Source organism: Haplochromis burtoni, unplaced genomic scaffold (assembly GCF_018398535.1).
Source record: "Haplochromis burtoni strain Fernald_Lab_line unplaced genomic scaffold, NCSU_Asbu1 Contig_141, whole genome shotgun sequence".
Lineage (NCBI taxonomy): Eukaryota > Metazoa > Chordata > Actinopteri > Cichliformes > Cichlidae > Haplochromis > Haplochromis burtoni.
The window spans coordinates 479,602-490,240 of record NW_024582502.1 but is presented as its reverse complement, the minus strand read 5'-3'; the positions used below and the strand labels follow the sequence as shown (position 1 = coordinate 490,240).

Below are 10,639 nucleotides of genomic sequence, written 5' to 3'. Positions count from 1 at the left end.
CGATTTATCTGCGTTCGTAACGTGACAGACACTCGCTTCTGCCAATCAGAGCTCCTCGGCCCCGCCCCGCGAAAAGCGCACAGCTCGGACCAATCCCAACCGACTGCTTGGCGCACGTGTTGGTTTCGCGGCAAAAAAGATTTCGCGCGAAAACCGTCAGGGGCTTGTTTAGATGTAGATCAGCTGAGACAAAAACAACAATAAAGGACGATAACGGGGTAATGACGGCGTTTTAACGGGTGGATTGCGGCCGGGGTGAGCAGGCGATGTCCATTGATTGTTATGTTAAATCGTGCGCTTGTTTTTCGCCGCTTTATGTGCTTATATTTCCAATTTTGTCGGACTGCTTCCTGCGTGCCCCAACAAAACAAGGGGATTGAACAACTGCCGCTAATAAGTTAGCTAACATGCTAATCTGCCCTATATATTCGTATTCGACCACATCTATGTACTATCCGCTGGACTGATGCTCGCTTTTATAGATATAGTCTCAAAGATGATTTTAAGTTCCCGTGATGCTTTTTTGCTGCGTGGATATTTTGTTCTGATCGCTCACTTCTGTAAGCTGCTGTAAAGTTTTAATAGCCTCTTAACTTCGCTCGGTGTTTAATACAAGGAGAAGTAATATTGTTCTACCGGCGTGACCTGCTAGTTTGGCGGCTGCTCGAGTTTGTTTTGTGACCCTGTTCGAGTCTTTGTCATTTGGTTGGAAGCTAGCTCGTTAGCCGGGGTGGTAGCTGTTCAGGGGCAGTGTGGCCAGGCCTCGGCTCTACTGTACTGACAGGAGAGATGAAAACAAAAGGTTAGCTTGCTCCCTTTGCTAGCTTGCCTGAGTGGATTTCTCCCACGGCCAGTTTCGGACTGGTTCTCTGATAACTTATTCGCGGCGGAGCTTTTATAGTATGCATTTAGCAATATTTCATGTGCCAAATTTCCTGTTTGGCAGCACACCCTGGCTTGCTGTTTCAGCCTCAGCCTGAGTTTTAGGACGTGGCTTTACATTGCTGTGGTGTAATCAAAATGTGTAACAAAATAAAACAGTTTATGAAATGTTCCACCTGCTAATGAACTCATTCGAGACAGTTTTCACGAGAATTCACCCTTGTTGCCTTTATTCACAAAAAAATGGCAGATGTGAGTCGGTGCTGATACTGTCATAACAGCACCTTAGTTTATAACTACCACAACCACCGCCACCCAAGTCCAGTGAAGAGGGGCTCCTGGTGACACACTGCAATGTCAGAGACTCTGATAACAGGGCAGACATCGGAGGATCTGTTAGCAGACTTTGAGACTTTGCTGAACTCTGGGAGTATCAACTTGGACGAGGACCACCAGATAGTGATTATCACCAGCCCCAGCAATGAAGGACTCCACCCAGCCCCTGCCCCGACGAGCACGGGGGAGATCCTGCTGTTCGCCACTCCGCAGGGCCCAGCTGACGTAGGGATCCAGGACAAGAGGAGACCGTCTCTGGGAAGGCCACCGGTGAGGAAGGGAGGTGTGGGAGGAAAGGGGAGAGAGAAAGTGAAAGAGCAATAAGGGAAGTGGTTAAACTGAGGAGTTGTTCGTTTACATACTGCACGTAGCAGAGCTGCTGTAAGTTACCCACCTGTTGCTGGTATCATTTTCACATTTCTCTGCTCGTAAACAGTGCGTGTCTGTGTCAGCAGTTAGTCTGTTACTGTCTTACGTCTGTTTCTTACTCCAGACGTGTGTTCCTTCAGGTAAAAAGGAAGTTGGACCTGGACAGTGACCATCAGTATGTCAGCACCACTCGACCTTCCACAGGCCAGGCACCGCTTTCCACTCCTGCTCCTCCCAGAGGTACAGCTGACAGCCCACACCCCACTCTAAAAAAAATCCTCGCCCACACATCCTTGCTCACCTTTGCTCTCAGTCATTGTCATAAAAGCAGCTGTTCTTTTATCAGCGCGGCCTGTCATCCTGTCTCCTCCAGGCTGGCTGTAGTGAGAGAAACTTACAAATATCTTTCTATTCAAATAATGGAGAGACTGTTTTTTTTTTAGAATGGAGCAAGAGAAGAGGCGTTGCGATTTATCAGTTCATTTGATCCCTTTCATTTGCAGTATTTGGGCTCACTGCATGCACCAAAAGGATCAAATGATGGACTTGAAATGGAAAAGCTACACGTGACACACACATTATATCAATTGGTATAATGTAGAAATATGAGTCTATCCCTCATGCAAGATAGACTTCTGAATTGTTAGAAATGCAGTCCATGTGGATTTCCACTGGGATCTGTTTGGAAGGAGATTGATGCAAAGCAACTTTTCAGTATCAGTCATTGACGATATGCACAGTTGGATAGCAGAGAGGAGCGAGGGGGGAATTCTTTATTTTTATATATCAAAAGCACAGTGGTTAGCACTGTTGCCTCACAGCAAATGTGTCCTGAGTTCAGTTCATTCCACCATCAGGCCAGGATCCTTCTCTGTGGAGTTTGCGTTTGTGTTTGTGTTCTCTCCAGGTACTCTGGCTTCCTCCCACTGTCTGAAGACATTGTAGTCAGTGTGGGTTAGGTTAATTGTAACCCTAAATTGCCCATTGGTGTGACTGAGTGTGTTGTTGTCTGTCTCTATGTGTTAGCCCTCTGACAGACTGGCAACCTGTCCAGGGTGTACTCTGCCTCTCGCCCTAAGGCAGCTAGAATAAGCAGTAGCAGAAGAGAATGGTTAAGTTCTTTTGATGCTGAAGAGTCCCATTTTTTTAAAGTGACTGATAATCTTCATTTGAACCTTTTGCCCACCGCAAACCGCTGTCTCAGCTTACGCTCTAGACCAGTAATATGTGCATTTCTTTTCATTCTTGTATGTATTCTCTTTCTGCCCAGTTCCTCGGACCACGGCAGAGAAGTCTCGGTATGACACTTCTTTGAACCTGACCACCAAGCGCTTTCTGGACCTGTTGTCCCAGTCGGCCGACGGCGTGGTGGATCTGAACTGGGCGTCTCAGGTGCTCGATGTTCAGAAGAGACGCATCTACGACATAACCAATGTCCTGGAGGGGATCCAGCTCATCTCCAAGAAGTCAAAGAACAACATCCAGTGGCTGTAAGTGTTCAAAGACGCCTAAAACAGCAAATGAAAGAAATCTGGGAACGGGAGTGGGAACTGTGGCAGAATAAATTTGAGTGCTTGGTGTGTGTGTGTGTCTGGTGACCCTAAACAGTCAGTTTTTCTCTCGTCTACCCCTGCAGCGGTAATCGCATTGATGCGGCTCTGGTTTCCCGCCATAAGGAGCTGCAGAGGGAGGTGTGTGACCTCACAGATGCTGAGGAGCAGCTGGATGAGCTCATTTCCAAATGCAATCTGCAGCTCAGATTGCTCACAGAGGACCCACAGAACAAAAAATATCCTTTTTGTTTTGAGTATCAGGTTGTCTGAAGTGGTTACAGAGCTCGGAGTGTTGCCGTGTGCAGACTCGTCACGTGTGCACAGCTCTGTGATCTCTAAGTGATGAGCTGCGATCTGTTAAACGGAAAGCGGCTCTGGCAGCAGCAGTAGAGCCGAGCTGGACACGTGATGCTCGTGACTTGTGCGTCACTCAGAAACAGATGTCAAAAAACAGATGGCCTAAACATTTACATTAATGAATATATGAAATTATTCCTTAATCGCTGAGTTCATCACGTTGGGGTATGTGCGCTGTCAGGACTTGAGGCAGTCGTTCGATTCCCCCGACCAGCTGGTTATGGTGATCAGAGCTCCACCAGAAACCCAGATGCAAGTTTCGGAGCCCTCTGAGGTAAAAGCTTTGAAAACATTTTGCCCAGGTCACTGGACTCACTGTTGTTGGAGTTTCTGCTAATCTGCACATCTGCATGCACATCCCAGGGTTACCAGGTGTCGCTGAAGAGCACGCGAGGTCCGATCGACGTCTTCCTCTGTCCAGAAGACAGCTCTGGCGTCTGCAGCCCTGTGACAGGAGGCAGTCCCTCTAAACCCATTGCCGACCCTTCCCTTGTTCAACCTTCCACACAACCCACCGACCAATCACAACCCAGAACCTGCTCAACAGCCCTGGAAGTGGGTTTATCATCTCCAGCATCCACATCATCCACTGTAACAGCAGTGTCGCAACAGGACCCCTCATCACTGGTGTTAGGTGGCGACACAGGTGAGTGTTGTAAATAAACCGCATTTATGTATTAATTTGTATAATTGTCATCAGGAACTATTTTAAGGCCACTTCTGCGTAACACAGTCTGTTTCCAACATTTATATTTTAGCCAGTGCAGACAAAACATGAGGGGAATGTTTGCCTCACCTTTCTTGGACTGATATATTTCCTGGAAGTTTTTGAAGCAAATATTTGCTTCACAGGTAACCGAAGAAGGAGAACAGCAAATAGGTGGAATTAATAACATATCAAACTTGGCAGGAAGTCCCACAATTTTGCTTAAATTTCACCAAGGACATATGGATGGCGGCACACTCCACGTCTCATAAAGTGCCGCTGCACTAAAAATAGTTTATCAGGATGTATCTAGAAACATACAGGAACACATTAACATAAACACAATGTCAACAGTGAACATGTAACATTGACATGATGTCACAGTTTGTTCTGATTATACAGAACTTGTGAGGCTTTGAGTTTTATAATAATAGGGTTCCCAAAAGCTATATAGATGATGATAATCCTTCCCATAATATTGTCCATATTGATGTAGGATTTAACACAGCAAAGCATAACTACATCCTGTAATCATTATTGTAAAATTAACACATTTTAGTGCTAAAACCCCAAAAAGGTAAATGAAGCTTAGATTTCTGCTATTTCTGTTACAGATTTGACAAAGTAAGAATAAATTAAAACTACTACCAATTATCCCAATATATACATTTAGTCTGGCTCAGTTCAGAAACTTTGTAACACTTTTTTTTTTTTTTAATAAAGTAGATGCTTAGTCTTGTAATATGAGACTTTCGACATTTTGTTGTTGTGTCGGTCGGAGCGAGTTGTGTATTTACTAGAAATGGCATTTGCAACATGTCTGTGAAGGTTCTCAGTCATCCAGGTCATCGCAGTCAAAGGAGCTTCAAAGAAAAGCGTCTGGACTTTTTTAAGTTGCTTGAAGACGTTTCACCTCTCATCTGAGAAGCTTCTTCAATTCTAAGGTCAAATGGTGGAGAGTCCCAGATTTAAACCTAGTGGGAGTATCCCCCAACAGAGGGACAAAAGGACCCCTGATGATCCTCTAATTGCCTGAGCCAAGGTGTGAAACTGGGTGTGGGTCCCAATCAGCCAGAGTTTCGGGTGAGCTCATTGTGAAACCTGGCCCCACCTTATCATGCGAATTCCTGAGGTCAGATGGCTCAGGATGTGAGTGGGCGTTAAGGCGTCTGGGAAGGGATCTCAAAACTGGATTATAGATGGCAGAGAGTTGGTGTCGTAAACCCCCGCCTCTGTTCAAAGATGGTCGCTCACAGTGGACATAGATGGCTTCTTTCACTCCTCTTTCAAACCATCTGTCCTCTCTGTCCAAAATGTGAACATTGGCATCCTCGAAAGAGTGTCCTTGGTGACTCTTTCGAGACACTGTTTTCACTGCTGACACTTTGTGTCATCAAACAGGTGGTTTTAATTGTATTAATCAGTACTTGTAGAATGCAGTCATCCCCTTCCTGCTGTGCCACGTCAAAATGTCTACAGTGGAAAAAGCTTTGCTTGAGGCACTGCTGCTGAAGTGTTCCTGACTCCCATAGATAAAATATTATGCACACTGGTACCTAATGCAAAACTAAGAATAAGTTGTTTTATTTATGGTCTTTAGCTTGGTTTTGATCATGGTAATGGACTTACTGTGCTTATTTCCAGCTCCATATTTTTTATTCTTGAGCTTTTCATGATTTATTTTGAAATAATTTTCACTGATCTTATACTGTAAGTTGGTGCAACTCTTTAATCCTCTCTTTAATCTCTTACTGTTTCTTACATTTCTCTTTCTGTGACAGAATCCATCCTGGGAGGCGACCCATTCTCCAACCTTGGAGACCTACCTGATTTTGATCTCTCACCGCTCTCTTCTACGGACTTCCTGAACGGAGAGGGCCTTCCTCTCCCATTGGACGGTTTTATCAACTTGTCCCCCCCTCACAGTCACGACTACCACTATGGACTAGAGGACCATGAAGGCATCAGTGAACTGTTTGACTGTGACTTTGGTGACCTGTCACAAGTTTTGGGGGACGATTAGAAGTTAAAAAGCAAAAGAAGAGGAGCGCGTGGGCAAATGATTAGAAATTCAGGCCTTCTCCTCAGTGATCTGGAGCTCCTTTAAAACAAAAAAAGAAGAAAAAAAAGAATGGGAATCAATATTTTATGGACACATCATTATCAAAAATGTAGTGTTTTCATTGTGGGAGTTTGGAGAAATGTTTTGTGTATTGTTTTAATTGTGTTCCCCAAAATACCACCCTAACTAAAATCTCAAATAATTCCCCCTAAATTGTACAGCATATCATTAGCACTTCTCTTTGGCCATTCAAAAGTTTTAGACCAAGAGTTTAGCTTTAGAATAGCTATTTAAATTATTTATATGAATGTTATTTTCATATTTTGTACCTTGTGAGGTTTTTGTGTTTGATGTTTTTTCCCAAGCGGATTGTGCAGGTGTTGTGTGTGCGTGTGTGTGTGTGTGTGTGTGTGTGTGTTTGCGTGTGTGGCGTTGGGACTCTTAGGGCTGGTTTCTTAAACACTGACATGTTATACCTCTTCAGGTTTGTTCCTCAGATGGCTCGGACTAAACGAGAAACTTCCGCACGCGTCCAGCACGTTTAGCCCAAAGCTGCTTCAGTGAGGCCAGCTGGGCTTTACAGAAGCATTTTGGCGTTGCGGTGTAGTTTATTATTTTTCTTTCACACCCGCAGAGATCATTAAAAACCCAAATCTAAAAGGCTTTTCCCTTTTAATAATGTGGTTTAAAATACTGGAGTCGTGATAGAACTGGATCCTGTAACATGGCTTCATTGTGAGCTCCAAATTAGATTTGCACAGACCCAAACTCTACCACAGTCAGTGGATTTGGATACAGTGTTGCTGTTGTTAACACAAAGTAAAACTGGGGAAAAACTGTGGGAAACTGGAACTTAATAAATGGTAAAAGATTTACCACGACACTTTAAATTTCTTTTTTTTGTAAAGAAAACATCTGCACAGTAGTCAAGCGCTTTAAAGTATGAAAATGGCAAAGATAGAAATTCCACTGCATGACAAAAAAAATGGCCGCTTTGAAGGATCAATGTGAACTTAGCCTGAAAACTTAAGGTATGTTTTGTCAGTGTGCAGGAAACCAGGTGGGTAAAAACTAATACTGATTTGTTCTCTATTAGTTAGCTAAGCGTTTAGCCATAGTCTCAGGTGTTCGGAGCAGAGCAAAGTCTTAAATCAACTGTTTTGATGCAAAGGTGTGTGGGCGTTACGTAGGTTAATGGTAGGATTTTAAAGGTGTGTGTTTTTAAAAAATTGTCGTTTAAATATTTTAGCTGTAGGTTCAAGTGAGTTCACCGGATGTCTGCAGATGGAAGTTCCTGAAACAACCTGACTGTTCTTGTCGTGTAGGCGGGGAGGAACTTCCAGCAGGTCCCGAACCCCGGACCTCCCAAACTAGTCATTGTTTTCTGGACGCACTCAGTGTGGTTTGTTTGTCGTCCTGGGTGAATCAAAAGACAGCTGGAGCTTTACTTTTACCAATCCAATCAGTGTAAAGCAGTGACGACTCCAGGAAGGATTCTTGAGAGTTCAGAGCAGGCGCATCCTGTTATTGTTCAGTACATGCACATCGAGTCAGTTCAGAAAGTTGTTTGTGATGTTCATGCCTTAAATCCATACCCAGTCAGGTCAACAGGGTGGTACATCTTATCTTAGGTGCGAGTGATCGATTCTGTGTGTCTTCTGCAACGGACACGCCGGCTTCACTGCACGTACTACTTTGTTTTATTTTTTCATTTTTTGTTGTGTTGTTAAGGAAACCATATTGATTTTCACAAGTATGTGGCAATAACAGACATTTTCACATCATGTACTCAAGAGTATGAGATGATCATTGTAGTTAGAAATGTCTGTCGTATTTTCTCGTCCTAAGTTATGTAAGCTAACATTTTTTCCCCCCCTATCATTCTTTAAATATTGGGTTTTGTGTGCAGGTGCATGCGTGTGGAAAATGCACATTTTGTTTTTATTTTTTGGAATTTAATATTTATTTAAAAAGGGTACAAAAAAATTTTTTGATCTGTTTTCTGTCAGGAAGGGACTTTTATTTTGTAAATCCGCGCAAATCATTAATTTCTAAATGTGCTATTTGTCAATTAGCTTCTTATTCGTAGCACATTTTTAGATTTTTGCCGTGTTTTCTACTCAGTGCATTTTCCTGCCTTAAGCTGTTGTCCATGTGCAACCTTTGAATTGCTGTGTGGTGCCAAAATTTGAAAAAGAGAAGTCTTTTTTTGTTTTGTTGTTGATTGATTTATCTGTAACTTATTTACAGTTCAGATTTAAGTTTTTGTCATGTTGCAGGCAACATTGCTGTTCTAAGGTTGTACATGAAGTATTTTGTAGCCTTTGGGTGCCTCAGTCTCATCCAAATGTTTTAAAATGTTGTAACTGCTGTCTTGTTTCCGTATATCTTCAAAATACCATCTGAGAGGTTTTCAACTGTTGTTACAAGCAACTAGACTCATTTTATAACAGATGATGTAACACGTTTCGTCTCCGTGTTGGACTTCAGCTCCCATCTATTGTGTTCGCCGCCCTGCTTCACAGGACAAATGCAGCAAGTGCCTTGCTGAGGTAAAGCAGTAAGTTCCTAAAAATATTCAGATCAGGAAATCTTAATGTGTGACGTCCTGATTTTCCGCTAGTTGTATGTAGAATCTGTTTGATTTTTGTTTGAAAAACTTTGCACCTTCAGTTTAAACTCAAATCTTTTGCAATTGTAAGATTCAAAGCACGCTTAAGGACACAAGTGGGATTTTTCTGAAACAATGGGCTATATTGAACTCATCATGAAATGACATTTGATCCTAGATTTATAACACTATAAAATGCACATTTTGAAAGGCAGATTTCTTTCTGTTGAAGTCACATTAGAGTACAAAATAAAATCCAGATCTACTGACAAATCTTTAAAAAAATGATGTGGCTTAACAGAACAGAAGTGAACGGAGTGCAGCCCTGACTAAGTTGCTGTTCTCAGTGCTGGCTTATCGAGAAACTTAACAATCTTCTTGTTTTGTTTTTTTTCTTCTTCCTTCTTTCTGGTTAAAGTTTGTACTTGTGATTTACTTATGGATCCCAATATGCCCTTTTGTATCGAAATGTCTTTTGACAAAATAAAAATAACTATTTTCATTTGAATCTTTTGTGTCGCAAATTGTTTTTGTGTGATGTAAAGAAAATACAAGGTGTAGCTATTACCTAAGACTAATGATGCTTTCTTTTACATTAGGTAAGTCTTGTTATTACGTAGTTAAACCTTCACTAGTATTCTATTGAACCATGTTTGTTTACTTCAGAAGGCTGATTGTAATTTAGTACTATCAAAAACATTTCCCCCACAAAGGTTAGCAGTGGAAGTCGCACAGGAGCCACATAAAGGCTGTGCTATACATTTCTGAGCTTAAAAAAAAAAAAAAAATTAGAGGTGGGTGGATCGATCCAAATATCATAGTATCGATACCAACACTAGCATTGGTATCGGACTGATACTTTGTCGGTGCTGATATTGGTAATACTGGCCCTGTATTTAGCTGCTATTGGATCGATACCAAACTTGTGTGGCACAGCACTACTGTGGCCACCAGACTGCTGAACACTGACCACTAACACTTCATAGACACTTCACTGTCACTTATCGAAACTACAACACGTATGCACTCCATATTGTACATAAATCCCATTTTTGCACAATATTCATCTGCTGACTTCTGTATATATATGTATGTACACCCATACACGTACACTATATGTATGTGTAGATGTATGCATAATTAGTAATGTGCATACATTCTTATATTTGTACATATATTTATTCTTATATTTCTCATATTTCTTATTCTTATATTTGCTTTGTTTCTTGTGTTTCTTGTATTTTGCACACCGCTGTTGCTTGTGAAGCTTGCACACAAGAATTTCACTCACATGTGCTGCACCAGTGTATCAGCAATGATGTGACAATAAAAGTGATTTGATTTGATTTCATACATGTTAAATGACAAGATATATGTGTTCGAATAGCATCAATTAACACACAACTTCAGTTATTTTCTTTTCTATGTAATAATTCTTCATAATTAAACAATAAGAACAAGTAGTCTGATGTCCTGTAATCATTATGATGCTATAACTTGAAATACAATAACACCTTAAGTTTTTGTACAAAGTATCGGTATCAGATCAGTATCGTAGACGCCACCCTGAATTTTACTTGGTATCAGATCGGAAAGGAAATCAGTGGTATCACATTAGTTAAACAATGTGTATTTGTGACCTGGTGGTGTAACAGGCTACACCCTCAGCATTTTCCAAGTGGCATGTGAGGAATCCGGGTTAGACTGGCTGTAGATCAGTCCAGAGGCGGAGCCAGACATTTGAAACACCCGGGGCTTAGCCC

General features: G+C 41.9%; 1 protein-coding gene across 1 annotated transcript; it reads left to right on the top strand.

Annotated features, from left to right (window-relative positions):
• The first annotated feature begins 123 nt into the window (after positions 1 to 123).
• e2f1 (E2F transcription factor 1) lies at positions 124 to 9,364 on the top strand. The gene is made up of 7 exons (XM_005931485.3): positions 124 to 1,488; positions 1,728 to 1,827; positions 2,858 to 3,077; positions 3,224 to 3,376; positions 3,657 to 3,771; positions 3,861 to 4,143; positions 5,985 to 9,364. The coding sequence occupies exons 1-7, from the start codon at positions 1,237 to 1,239 to the stop codon at positions 6,224 to 6,226; spliced, it is 1,365 nt and encodes a 454-aa protein (XP_005931547.1). The 5' UTR covers positions 124 to 1,236; the 3' UTR covers positions 6,227 to 9,364.
• Positions 9,365 to 10,639: the final 1,275 nt, after the last annotated feature.

Coding starts and splice junctions, on each gene's coding strand:
- e2f1 (XM_005931485.3), top strand. CDS start 1,237: ATGTCAGAGACTCTGATAACAGGGCAGACATCGGAGGATCTGTTAGCA. Junction 3,078..3,223: donor AAGAACAACATCCAGTGGCT/GTAAGTGTTCAA, acceptor CTACCCCTGCAG/CGGTAATCGCATTGATGCGG. Junction 3,377..3,656: donor GAGGACCCACAGAACAAAAA/ATATCCTTTTTG, acceptor TGAGTTCATCAC/GTTGGGGTATGTGCGCTGTC.